General features: G+C 46.6%; 1 protein-coding gene across 1 annotated transcript in view; it reads right to left on the bottom strand.

The window, feature by feature from the left end:
* Nucleotides 1-289: 289 nt before the first annotated feature.
* Nucleotides 290-14149, bottom strand: part of Arfgef3 (ARFGEF family member 3) — a 154791-nt gene continuing 140931 nt past the window's right edge. Inside the window, exons 28-34 of the mRNA XM_023712198.1 lie at nucleotides 13550-13726; nucleotides 11904-12018; nucleotides 11020-11122; nucleotides 10639-10770; nucleotides 8801-8922; nucleotides 2241-3462; nucleotides 290-673 (exon numbers count right to left, since the gene is read on the bottom strand). Coding sequence (XP_023567966.1) covers nucleotides 482-673; nucleotides 2241-3462; nucleotides 8801-8922; nucleotides 10639-10770; nucleotides 11020-11122; nucleotides 11904-12018; nucleotides 13550-13726 — 2063 coding nt within the window. The 3' untranslated portion in view covers nucleotides 290-481. The remainder of the gene's footprint in view (nucleotides 674-2240; nucleotides 3463-8800; nucleotides 8923-10638; nucleotides 10771-11019; nucleotides 11123-11903; nucleotides 12019-13549; nucleotides 13727-14149) is intronic.

Raw genomic sequence — 14149 nt, 5'->3', positions numbered from 1 at the left:
GGGATCATCATATAAACTTTCTTCTACCTCATAATCTAGATATGAGTGTTGATACTTCAGCTTGACTTAGAAGCAGATAGTTCTTCTTCAGGAATTGCATTTAAAGTGGTGACTCCAATGGATCAACGTAGCATGTTCAAAGGGCTGGCCTTTGAAAAATGATCCATCTGGGGACAACACTGGAAGCAAAAGCACTTGGAAATAAACCTCAAGATTTAGAATTATGTCAAGGAATGCAGAATTTTCTGTAGTTATGTGCAAAATCAGAAGACCACTTGCGTCATCCAGATGTCACCTTGGTACACAGCGTGGCCCAAGGTTTGTTCCTTAGGGAGTAGGTGGAGAGGCTCTTTTACCTTAGGGAACACTCTCTGAGACCTATCTTACACTGGGCTGGTGGTGGGAAAATGCTGTCAGTTAGACGAGCAGGCAGAGGCTATCCCTGGCTCGTGCACATCCTCAGAGATGGGATTCCTGTCTTCTACACAATAATATCATAGACGCGGCCCACTCGGCCCAGCCATTCACGCACCGCCTGGCGGACACGGATGTCGGTCACGTGACAGGTCAGCTGGCTGATGCACGGGAACACTGCAGGCTGGAGGGCGGTGAACATCTGGTCCGGGAGGATCTGGATCTGGTTGAGGACAGTTAGCACCATGTTGGTCCATGCCTGAAAGAAAGGGTTTCTGGGAATTACTGGCTGTCTCGCCATTTCAGTGGGCAGTGTGGTGAAGCCCGGCCAAACTGCCGATGGGCTTCTCAGGCCTCAGCTATAGTAAACTGGTTTTTAATAACTATAACTAACTGTGGTTTTAACTCCACATATAGAATAGGCAGAGATTCATAACTTTAAAGATATCTTAGTTTTAGCTCTTATAAACTACTCAAAGCTTACTTATTTTTTAATTTTATTTTTAAAATTATTTTTATTTTTTTGCAGAACCGGGGATTGAACTCAGGCCCTTGCACTTGCCAGGGAAGCACTTATTCCACTGAGCCATCTCCCCGGCCCCTTATCTTTTAGATTAAAAAAAAAAAAAACTGTTGCTTTTTTATAATGAAATTTCCAGAGACCAAGCGATATTCTGACAGTCTTATAGTATCTAAATTTCTTGGAATAGTTATGCCTTTATTTAGGGTAAACTTTTAAACCATTAGACAAAATCACAAGGAACAAAAAAAAATTGAAGATACATGGTTTGTCAAGATACTTATTTGCTAAGGTATAATCGTATTTCTCAGTATGACTGGATTTTTTATTTTTTTTTGGCAGAATCAGGGATTGAACTCAGGCCCTTGTGCTTGCCAGGGAAGTGCTTATTCCACTGACTGGATTTTTTAAGGGATGATTTTTATAGATTATTATATTTGCATGTATGTTCAAAATGCTTTTGAGGAAAATAGGGCATCCTGCAAGAATTGAATACTAACTTGGAATACTAATTCCAAATTTAAGTTCATTCTAACAATAGCTTATTGGATAGACTCATTTGAACCATAGGTAAATGGACAGATTAACAACATTATTGGTTCATAGAAACCCAGAGTTATAGGTCTTATGTATTGTACCTGTGATAGGAATCTGCAATTAACATACCCAGTCAGATTATTTTTAAAGAACTTTCTCTAGATCCTTCATTTTGTTTTTTCATATCTTCTCAAACTGAATGAAATGTTATCAATTCTACTTTCCTTTTGAACTCCTTATTGATGGGTACCACAGAACTACAAATATTACCCATCTGATAAACAGGCACACTCCTTGCCCCCAAAGAGTGAGAATTTTCATGTGCTCCCCATTTCTGGGTCAGAAAGATTGGCGGCGACAACAGTCTGTCAGCCTACCCACAAACTAACATTCGCTTTGCCCTTTTACACAATGCTTCAGAACTGCAGCATTTCTTCAGCGCTGTCTTCAATGACTGGGCAAGGACCCAGTGCCTGTTCAAGTCTATCTACTTTGAGAGCTTTAGCATCATCTTACACTCATGGGTTCCTAACTCCCAGTCTTACGCGTTACAACACAGAAAAATGGTTTCTGAAGTGATCTGAACATAAAAAGCTGCTTTCACCCTGATGAATAGACAGAAGCAAAGCCTCCAGGGTAGGCTCGGGTACAAGCCAGCGGGCTGATGACCTCCGCGGGCGTCTGGCAAACCTGAGCATCTATGCGTGCCCCGCGAGGGGCTCCCCTCTGGACCCGGGACCCAGCCTCCCTCCTGCGTCCTCAGAGGTACCTGGGTCTGTGCTTCAGCGTCCCTCACCGAGACACTCAGGGAGCTCCCGGTGGAGCCCGAGCGGGGCCTCTTGTCCTGCCGCAGGAGCTCCGGGCCGGCGCTGAAGGAGTGGCGCATTTGCCCCTGGTCCATCAGGTGCTGGGGCCGCTGAAGCAGCGGGGAGTCCGGCCCGCGGGGCCCCAGCGGCTCTCCCTTCTTATCCACTTTGACTTCCTTGGGGAAGGTGGGCAGGTTGTGCTGCTGCTTCCTCTTTTTGTACTCGGTCATCAGCTTGGAAATGGTCTTGTCGGCCGCCATGGTGTAGATTTTGTTGCCCGCGTTCTCCCACCACTCCTTCCTGCGGCCGGCGTCCTTCCTCTCCACCTTGGGGCTCGGGGGCAGCGTCAGCACGTCCCCGCTGCCCACCCGCAGGCCCAGGCACTCGCCCAGGTGCTCTCGGATCTGACTGCGCTCGTCCTCGGACGGCGTGTCTTTGCCAGAGAAGCCGCCCGTGGACGGGGTGGACGACTCTGACTGGAAGGAGGGCAGGATGAAGAACGGGTCGCTCCTGAGGGCCGGGGGCTCCTCCGCGCCGCTCTCCAGGTCCAGATGCATCTGGATGTAGTTGTTGCACAGCTCCATGCACAGCTTGTGCAGCCGCTTGACGAGCCACACCCAGTCGGCGTTGCTGACCGGCTGCGCGCTGAGCGAGGGCATGCGCGCCCGCCACTGCCGCTTCTCCTTGCCCCGCGGGGGACTCACCTGGGCCGTCTCCTCGAAGATGTCCTCGTCCTCCGAGGAGCACTGCTGGGAGGAATCTGTGCTTCCTTCATCATCCTCAGCAAGGACCTTCTTCACCTGCTCGGCGGTGATGGCCTCCTGATTGGTGAGCACGGCGCACACCAGCGCTTGGAAGTAGATGTTGAAGCTCATGGCAGACTGGCGGTAGAGGTTGGCGGCGCCCCCGATGCCAGACACCTTCTTCAGCAGGCACTTGAGCCCTGGGCTGGTGTCGAACTCTTGGGCTGTCCTGTATGAGTCCAGCAGCAGGTCAAAGATGACCGCCAAGTTCTGCATGGAGATGTACCTGAGGAAGCCGGCCAACTTGGCCTCCGGCACCTGGACCGTCTTCTCCTCTCCAGGAGAGGGACCTTTGACAAACTCTTCCAGCAGGATGTCATACAGGTTCTGGAGCAGCACCTGATGTGACAACAGGCTCACCACGATTTCTCTGAAAGAGACACTTCCGAAAAAGAAAGGGGTTGATTAGAAACCTTCTGCCATTGTGGTCATTTCCTGGCGACGCAGACATTATCTGCTGTATAATTTTTTTTTTTTTTTTTTTTTTTTTTTTTTTTTTTTTTTTCTTGGTGGGGTTTTTTTTAGCGCAGGCTGCCTGAAGGGCAGGTCTGGGGAGGCAGGTGGAGCTGGGGATCGAACCACAGTATCCTGCTCCTGACTGCCTTTGCATGAGCAGGCACTTAAATAACTGAGCTAAGGGCAGGTTCCCAGATACAGACATTATCTATTTCAGAATACCTGCAAGCTTGCAAACCAAAGTATCTATATTCAAGTGCCTTTCTTTTTTAAAGGCAAACTTCCATTTTAATCCTTCTTATCAGAATTCTAAGACTTTTTAAAATCCAGGTGCTCTAGAAGGCAAGTTATGCTACTCAACAGTCATTGCCAAACCTTAGGTAAATAAGCTTCATAAAAAAATTTAATAATATGATATAGCTCACTTTATTTTCTTTCCTAGTTATGAGCAATAAAAGATAAGAAATTCTGAATGCTATCCATTTTAAGTAGCCTTTCCCCATCACTCAAAATGGATTGAAGTCATACTTGAGGCTGGAGTTGGTAGTAAGCCAGTTTTCCAAGATTGAAGGTTGCCTTAGGTATCTTTATGTGAAAACACATTTGGCAGCATGTGCAAGAGGAAAGGATCAAACTTGGAGATGGTTTAATGCTGGGTTTTAGGGGGCTAATGTTGCCAAGACAGGAAACAAAATAACAATGCAAACCATCACCTTCTGAAAACAAAGGACAAAGAGCAGTCACACTCACCCTCCCTGTCTGCACACATGGCTGTAGGACTCCTTGGATGGCCACGGAGTTTCCCTCTCGGTTTGCTATGAGGGAATGGGAGTGGGAGAAGGACAATTCCCCTAGGACACCAGGCCTAGGCACCTGGCTGAAGGAAATGCCCGAGTCACCCATGACAACCACCCACGGTGTTACCAACCTGAACATGACCAGGTCAGGTAGCTTCAGATACTGGGGTGACTCAGCCCCTTTGATTTGGTTGGGTCACATACTATGACGAAAATTTCAATTCCAGACACTACATGTTCCAAACATTTTGATTCAACAATGGGATGTTGGGTTTGTGGTTTCATGTCCTTTCATGGCTTTTAGAATTTCATAAAATATAGCTTATGTCATCCTGCCAATGAATTCCTGTATCTGAAAAGTCAATCTTAATAAGAGTTGCCATAATTTTATAACTAAACATAATTAACTGTTAATTTTTGCTTCATAAAATTGTTAAATTTAAGGCCATAGTAAGATAAGAATAATTAGTAGGAAAAGTACTTTTTACCTAACAAAATCCCTTTATAAAACTATCTCTCTGGGCTGATCAGATAGCTCAATGGATTAAAGCTCCTGCTTAGGCAGATGCCAGGGCCAGGGGTATGATCCCTGGCCTACTGTGCTAGCCCCAACCCCAGGCACCCTGAGACAGCACGGAGACTGGGTGTGGTGGTGTATGCCTGTAATCCCAGCACTTAGGAGGCTGAAAACAGGTGTATCACTATGAGTCTAATCTGTGTAGTGAGACCCTGTAGACCATGCACTAAATAAAAAATAAATACATTAACTAAACATAAATAAAAACTAATTCTCTGCAATTGTCAGCAAGGGAAAGTGTATCACTGTTAGCAAGATGAGCAGTAAAGGGCTATGGTTGAAAACCAGTAGTCATTAAACAACCTCTTAGGTAACTTTTGTGGTAAAATATATATATAATATTACTATTTTAATCATTTTGAGTATACAATTCAACTGATCTTAAGGTAATTCAAGAATCATCACCCCAATTGTTTCTAGAACCTGTTCATCATCCCAACAAAAGCTTTGTACTGATTGAACAAGAAATTATTTTTCTCTGCCTTCAGCTCCTATTTAAACCACCTTTGATAAGTTGCATAAGGCCTTGGCATCTGGGCTTGGGAGTGTGTGCCTGTGATCTGAGCACTGGGGTAAGGGGGCTGGCCTGGGAGGATTGAGAGTTCAAAACCAGCCTGGACAACTTAGCGAGACCCTGCTCAAGATAATAAAAGGGCAGGAATGGAGCTCAGTGCAAAGGCCCTGGGTCCAATCCTTAGCACCACCGAACAAACAAACAAACAAACAAACAAACAAATGTAAGACATTAGGAAACCAGAATATGCATTCTTCGAGAAGAGGACTCCAAAAGCTACTAATTTGGCTTAATACTTTAACTAATAGTACTTTAATGTAACTACAGAGCCCTGAGGAGGGAACCCTTACTGATCACACAAGTCCATTCTCCTCCTCATCACCTATCTATACAATGAGATCCTAATGGCCGAGGCAGGAACTAGTTCATCTTCTCATCCTAGGTGCTCAGGGAACTCTCTAAGATGTCTCCACAACAAAGGAACCAACATAGCAGACCTGTGCTGCTGCAGGCCACCTAGACAGACCACAACCAGGAGGAAATGCTCTCCCTGAGGAATGGCTCTTCTAGACTCTCAAGTCAGAAGCACAGCCAGAGGGTGGGTTTGATCAGCCTCCTGAGGGGAGAAACTCCTCAGTCCACTGGGTATTTTGTTCCTTCCCTGAGGAGAGGAGAGTCTTTTTCCAGAAAGCACCCAAAGTGAGGTGCATGCAATGCCATATCTGAGTTGTGGGTGTCTTCCCAGCATGCCGTAGAATCAAAAGTGACCTGTATAGGAGAATTAGGGCAGGAAATCTCCTACTTTAGTTAGGCCCAGCTAAATAATGCAGCAACAAGAAAACAAAGGGAAACAGGAAGCAATATTGAAGAGATCAAAATTTTAGGAAGATACGGGAAAAGTGGAATGATTTGGCACACAACCTTCAATTATCTATGCTAGCAGGAGACAGAAAAGCAAATGAAATCAAAAAGTGTTCCAATTCACTGTACTCAAGTATTTCAACATGTGTTCCAATTTGTCATATCCAAGTTTTAACCTTCTCAGAATACTTTCCAGAAGGGAACTGTAAACTACATCCTTGCTTCTGGTGCCAAGTACGAAGGCAAGCCAGCCTTTTGACTGGATATTTGAAAGTTCATTGCATAGCAAGTAGTTAACTTAAAACATGCTCATGCAAACGTTGAGGTAAATAGATTCACAGTTTAAAGGATATACAGCTGTAATTCAGATAGCGTGGGGCTACTAGTGTCAGTTAGATTTTTCCCATAAGAAGTTTCAACATAGGTCTTTGATTCACTTGACCAGCATATGACAAACTCAAGAACTGCTTCTATTAAGAAAAATGTGGCTGAGCACTCTTATAGAATGTTCTTAGAATGTCTTTTGGCCAATAGGACTGACTAAGGAATTTAATGTGGCTTTCTATTTTACCTAACTACAATGAGTATGTAAATGCCTTTTAAAAGTGCTAAGTTTATGATATATGTTGATGTATTTTTAAAATCTTAAACTTTAAAAAATATTTTAAACCTTATGAACATAAGGTTATTCTTGGTTCCTCCATAGTAGGTTTGGGGTTAGTTCAGCAGCAGAACTCTTGGCTAATATACATGAGGCCTGGTTTTTATTGCATTCAGTCTAAATTATTATTCCTTTTTTCTACTTTTAGTTTGAAAATATTTTAACAAGAGGAATTGGCTGACTAAAAATAAGAAATATAATAAAAGAACAAGATATAGAACAAAGAAGTTTGGCATGATGGCATGTACCTGTAATCCCAGCACTCAGGAGGCTGAGGCAGGAGGATTGCAAGTTTGGGCCCAGCCTGGACAACTTAGTAAGATCCTGTATCAAAATAAAAAATTTAAAAAGACGTAAAAAAAGCACTGAAATTTCAAACATCAGTGTTTAAAGATGTGAGGTGCTTGTACAATGTTTGGATTGCAAAATGCATTAAAAGTGCCCCACACTTAAAAGCTCTGTGTATTACATATTCAGCTGAGTGAAACTGGCCAGAAAAGCACATGAGACATGGTGAAGTTTAATTTTGGAGACTGCTTGGCAGGTTCATAGTGACCTTTCACTATTCCACATATTTTCTTGTGTGTATGAAGCTTGATTGAAAACATTATTATAAGTGCTGTCAAAGTGAGTATTTGACTAAAAAAAAAAATGATTACCTGACAATTCACTCAACTGGTGCTATTAATCCAATTGCTCCCCAAAGCAGCTAACTGTTGGATAAATCCCCCAGAGCCCACGGAACAAGGACTGTCAGTTCACATTGCTCTACCAAATACTACAGACTGGGTGGCTTCTGTGGCTGTTTAGAGGGCTGGAGGTGGCATGGTAGGGCTCTGGTAACAGCGCACCTGTTACCGTGTCCTCTCTTGGCACAAAGAATGCAGGGGACTGTTGGGTCTCCTCCACGGCACTAATCCCATCCTTGAGGGCTGCACGCCCCCTGTGACCAACACAGCAGAGGGTAGGCTTAGGACAGCGAACCGGTCACTGCTGATGCCTCAGCACCATGGCGCTCATGCCAGAAGTTTGCAGCGCAGGACCTCAGTGACCACTTCCAACCCCCACGCTAGGAACCGTGCTTGTTAGAGAAGAAGGCAGTCCAGGAAGTCCCTGGCTTGTGAACAGTTTTCCTGGAATAGAACTCCTTTGTAAGTCTGAGACTTGCTGTATTAAAAAAAAAAAGTGTATGATGGCATATGTATGATGTTGGGCAGGACTGTGGCCTCACCAAGTTCATACACTGAATTTTTTTTTTCTTTTGCAATACTGGGGATCCAACTTGGAACCTCGCATTTGCCAAGTAGACACTTATACTGCTGAGCCATCTCCCTGGCCCACAGTGAAATTTTAAGCACTGGCCCTCACACTTTTTTCTTTTGTTGTTTGTTTGTTTAGACAGGGTATTGTTATGTAGTCCAGGCTGGCCTCCAGCTCATGGCAATTCTCCTGCCTCAGCCTCCCAAGTGCTCACTGGACAAAGAATCTTTAAGGAGGTAATTCAGTCAAAATGAGGCAATTAGGATGAATACCAGTCTGGCAGCAAACTTGGGCCCGGAAAAAACTTTCCTCAGCAAGCCAGGAGGAAACCTCAGGAGAAGCCCCACTAACTCCCGCAGGCTTCCAAACCGTGAGGAAACACATTTCCGCTGTTCAAGCCCCCACAGCATGGTGCTGTGCTGTGGCACCTCAGACAGTTGGGTCAATTCAGAGAAAGGCAGGGAATTTGGTTAAAAGCTAACCATGTCTCTGAGAACCTTAATCGCTCCACCGGGGGTTCTGGTGTTCTTGGCCAAAGCTCAGGTGAAAAGGGGCAAGAGCTGGGAATGAACGAGCCTTGCCAGCCCCGCTCACCTCTTCTTGGTGTGTCCATTGGGCTTCTCATCCGCAGGCAGCTCGATGATGAGCTGGCAGGACTGAGCGTGATCGAAGTTGTTCGGCGTCTTCGGGGAGCACTGGGTGTCCAACATGAATACCTGCGGGGGCGGCAGAGGCTGGGCTCAGGATGCTCCGTCATCTCCCAACTCCCCCGGGATTAGCTGGCCAGCCCTGCGCCAGTGCTTCCTCTTTCACTGTCTCCTCCCCCGTATGGCGTGGATGGCTACAGTTTCCTACCTCCTCTATTTGTTGACATCAATTGATAAATGTGCAAGGCATACGCAAACATTAGAGTAGAGCACGCCGTGAGTGTTGGCGGTAGGCACTAACCCTAATAACACTGTTACTCCTGCCATGTGGCAATTCATTACAGTCCACACACAAGCGCTGACACTTCGTATTAATTAAGAGAAAATACCAAGGAGCTATGTGTGTAAAACATCGTCTCTCCGGGCCTGCCGTGCGGGCCCCACCCCTGGGGGCGCGCTCAGATGGCAACTGAGATTGGGCGCGGTGGTGCGCAACTATAATCCCAGCTCTTGGGAGGCCGTAAACAGGAGAATCACTACGAGTCCAAACTAGTAGTGAGACCCTGAACACCCCATAAACCCTTCCCTAAAAGAAAGATCATCTCTGATTTTGACTTCTGTTTGACATCATCTCCTAGCCAGTGCAGGAAGAAGTTAATTGGGGCTCTCCCAGTCAGTCCTGTGGGTATGGCTACTCCACTAGACAATGGTGGAAAGAACTAAAAAATAGTAGCCAAGTGACTTCATTTCTTGGGATATAAAATACCCCGTAACTAGCAGACTGTTGTAGGGACAGGGCTCTGTGGGGGAAAGGATCGGATGAAGGCCTTGGGCTCTGTTAGGAATTAACGAAGACTCCTTCAAAGGCAGCTTCTGCCTTGACTGCTAGCTTGCAATTGGAAAGAGAAGGAAATCAGCCCCAAAAGGCTCAGGTAGCACACTTTACCTAAGAATTGCACGCTTCTCCTTTAATTTTTAGGCTACCTTTCCAGAAGGCTCTCACTCATCTGCCTCTGAAGGGCAGGGCAAAGTCACAGGGCCAGAAGGAAGCCAAGGCCCAGACCGCAGAGCCAGGGAGCCCCTCAGCCTCCAGGGGCCGACCAGGGAAGTGGGAAGCCATTAAAGTTATCTGGGGCCCTCAGCCCACGTGTATTTCACTTCCAAATACTCCTTATGTGTCCAGAGTAGCTGCCTACCTGCTCCCTGACTTTCAAATCGTCTCTTTTATCTTAGACTCAGCCTCCTTAGTGTTTTACTGATACTGGGTTTACGACCTTCTGAAGGTGCGTTTTCTAGCAGAGCAGCAGCTTGCTCTCCCCCACTGGATGTTATACTCCTTTTAAGAAAACCTCCTCTTTCCAAATCTTTTCAGAATTAGTTACTCTAGAACAAACATGGAAGGTTTGGGAGGGCTGGCAAGATAGAGGACTAAGCGCCTGCTTAGGGAAGCACAGGGACCGGGGGTCAATCCCCTGTGCCACATGCCGCACTGAGCCCACCCCTGAGTGTGCTGCGCTGGCCAGAGACCAGGGGTGGTGGGGTAGGCCTGTAATCCCAGAGCTGGGCGGGCTGAAAACAGGAGGATCACTACGATTCCGAGCTGCGTAGTGAGACCCTGTACAAAATACATAAATTAAAAAAAAAAAAAAAGGAAGGTTTGGGGTTGAGGAAGAGAAAGCAACATTGCGACATAAAGTGATTGTTTGCTCCTCTTCTCCACGGACAGTCTAGTTCAGAAGAGGGTTGCAGGGACACTCGCGCATCTTGCCGTGTGACAGCCCTTACCTGCTGGGCCATGGCTCTGATGCGCCAGTACTCGGCCTCGGCGCTCGGGGAGGAGGACGGGGCAGCCACCCGCACCTGGCAGCCTTCCCCACTGAAGCTCTCGGTGCCGCTGTGGAAGCAGCCCAGCAAGTCCTAGGGGGAAACAGCGGGGCTGTTCACGGGATGGACCCGACTCACGGTGCCAGGTCATTTTGCGACCCGGCTGCGGCACTGCGCGTGGGACAGAAGAATTGACCCAACAACGCCTTTCTTGTCCTCTGTGGGACTTCCAGTGCGACAGTCCACCGTGAGGAGGCAGGCAGAATCCAGATGCCCACCCTGAGGAGCCTCAAGGCCTGAAGAGGAGGATGCGTGCATGGGCAGTGCCCTCCAGCCTCCTACCTTCACTGGCTTGAGTGTGGCGGAGAAGGCTTCCTGCAGGGCGCAGCAGGCGAGCCGCCACATTTCCTCCGTGAACACAGGGCCCGCCGTCACCAGCACATACCTGCCAAAAGAAAGAAGTCTTGAGCCCACACATTCCGGTGCCACCAAATTCAGGACCTCATGGACTTGTGCACAGTCAGTCTGTAGTTTCTTTCTGTGTCTTCTTGTCCCAGCTTAGCTTTCTGTTCTGTCCAGGCATGTTCTGCTATCCAGATACGATTTAATGCAGAGATGGCAACGGAGCTCCACTAATAGGCCAGTGTTCAAATATAGACTTGAGTGTGACTGTGTATGTTCTGGGCTGATTTCTCCATCCCAGCCCTGTTTCCCTCTGCGCGTCTCCAAATAGCATACAAGCACAAAACAAAACCCCACATGCCGTTTGCCGTGCCCGTCTCCATGCATTTGTTCATTATGTTTTGCTGCTTGAGAAGCCCACCTATTCGGGGGCTTACTCACCCTGGAGGACCTCTCCAGGGGTCACTCATACTACAGCAGCACCCCCCTGACTGCCCCACTCCCCGCGCTTGCCAACCTTTCCGGCACTTATCCGTCATTCTTTACCACCACCATGTTTACGTGCCCCACGCCCCCCTTACATCGTTTTGAATTGGGATCTTAGTTTGCAATGCATTCTATGCCCTGGAGCACGATGTAAAATGCCTCATAGAATAAGTATTTGCTGATTGGATGCTGAAATGAAGACTTATCAGCACACAGTCAATCTTACTTAGAAAAAGCAAGCCAAAAGGTCAATTGCTACTTCCAAGGATAATTTAATTTCCTTGGATTTTGCAATGAAATGTTCAACTCGGTGCAAGGCCAGGGAACCTTTTCCTCACCTGATGCAGGAACAGCCCACTCTGGAGATGGTCTCGGTGGGCTTGGCCACACAGGCCACCAGCAGCTCAAAGAGGTCCTTCAGCATGGTGTTGATCATGCTCTCGTACCTGATGTCTAGAAGAAGCAAAAGCAAGGTTTCACTTGGCCCTGGGAGGAAGGAAAAGGTGGAAATGGCCCTCCCTCCACAGCAAAGGGTAAGGATCTGCATGCTAAAAGTACATAAATATCTGGGAGAAAATAGAATACTGAGGAAAATCATAACATCCTCAAGGTCTCCAGGAAAATATTTGTTGGATTGAACCCAACTGTACCTCCTTCAACCATATCTGTATGCAGCAGGATGAAACATCTGACGCCTGTAGGTTAATATACATTTTTCAAAGTTTAGCATGTAATTCAGCTACTTGAAATGAAACACAATATATAGCCTGAGTGTTCTAAAAATTTTAAATTCTTAAGAAAAATTAACACACACTTCCCTTCCAACTGGTGGCCAAGTGAAATCAAATTAAATGCTCTTGGAAAACAAAACAAAGTCTCTAGTTGGTCCTACCACTTCTTCACGCTTGTCAGTCTGGCTTCTGACTGCATGCGATGTTGACTGAAGGAAGCTTCTAGAAAGCGCACTTCATTTGTCTAATTTAAGGGCTGCAAGATGCATTCTTTCCCTGGGTCCTTGTGATGCTACAGAAGCAATTTTCAAGAGACCCCTCCGGAGTCCTTTGCTATATGAAGCAATGACCTGGTTGGAAACATCCCCCTTTAGAGCTGGTCACACCCTGCCTGTGGAGAATCCTACTTACTCTTTTTCTCTCCATCAGTGGCCCTATTTTGCTGGGCAAATTTATCTTTAGTACACTTAGTAGAGAGACAGCCCCTTATCTTTGCTTTGTGATTGGCCTTCCCTGTCAAGGTTCTCAGTTTCTCTCTTCCCCAGCAAGAGACCTCTTCCTTTGCTGTATGTCTTTCTCTTCTCCTCCTAACTTCTGTGGCTCGCAGTGATGTTTCTCATGCTCCCAACTCCCAGATTCTCATGAGGCAGATCATGCCCAGGAATCTGCATTTCACAAACGCAGATCCACTTGTACCAAAACAGACATATTTCCCCACCTCTGGGTCCTTCTCCGGGGACTGATTTGAACAAAGTCTCTGTCCTACACTGCCGCATCTTTTCCAAAGTGCTGCAGGTCTTGAGCTTTCTTTTCATCCTTAGCCTATTAAGCAACTTCTTGCCCATAGCTGAAGCCTTTGTAAAATCACTGCTTCCTTCATTTAGCTTCCCCAGATGAAGCAGGACTACTGGATGTACCCATTCCTATTCCTCAGCTACAGCAATATTTTATTTTTAGTTTATTATGTACTTGAACTTGACTTTCCTCTCCTAACAGATATCTATGCTAGTACTACTTATTAGGAATTTTATGTTCAACTCCATGGATAGAGTAGTAATACAGTTTGTAGAGGGCACATGAGTATCGATTTTCCCTTTGACAATACACTACGAGGTGGATGGCGCTGGCTATGGAATTCTCTTTGTGACACTCGGGACAATGATCCTGGCATTAGGTACTCTTCAAGCAATTTTAGCCGATGATGCTGCCTATTACAGCAATGCCCAGAGTGACCGGCTCCAGCCCGCGGCTACCCGAGTGCAGGAAGCTCTGGATGTGCTCCACCACCAGCTCGCACGACAGCCCGATGGCGTGCTTGAAGTTAGCAGAGGCCACGTCCCAGTAGGAATGGTCTTTATGGCTACGGCGGAGCCACAGCGACATCACGGGAAGGAGAAGGTGAACGACGGCGTAGATTCCAAACCCTGGTCCTGAAAAAGAAAGATCCGTGTCGGAGCTGCAGTGCGGTGTCCCAGGTCTCTTTTGAAAGATTCCTCACATCCTCAGAAGGGTCTGCCAGTGCCTGGGGAAGGCCGATGGCGCTTTTCTTTGTTGTTTCTGCACAACTTTAGTTATGCAAGCAATACATGAACACCCTTTTACAAAAAAGTCAAGGATTGATACTGCTAAAATATCACTTGATCAACTCCTAGGCATCAGCTGTCAAAACATAGATACATATAAGGAAACACCCTTGGCACTGCAGATATGGCTCAGTGGCACAGTGCCTGTCTGGCAAGTGCATAGTCCTGAGTTCAAGTCCCAGTACAAAGAAAAAAAAAAGTGAAGGAAAACACCTTTAAAAATGACATTTAAGGACCCAGTCCTAGCCCAGGTCCGGTGAGTGTGCGGAG

Source organism: Octodon degus, unplaced genomic scaffold (genome assembly GCF_000260255.1).
Source record: "Octodon degus isolate 3935 unplaced genomic scaffold, OctDeg1.0 scaffold00024, whole genome shotgun sequence".
NCBI lineage: Eukaryota > Metazoa > Chordata > Mammalia > Rodentia > Octodontidae > Octodon > Octodon degus.
This window is presented reverse-complemented; position numbering and strand designations above follow the sequence as displayed.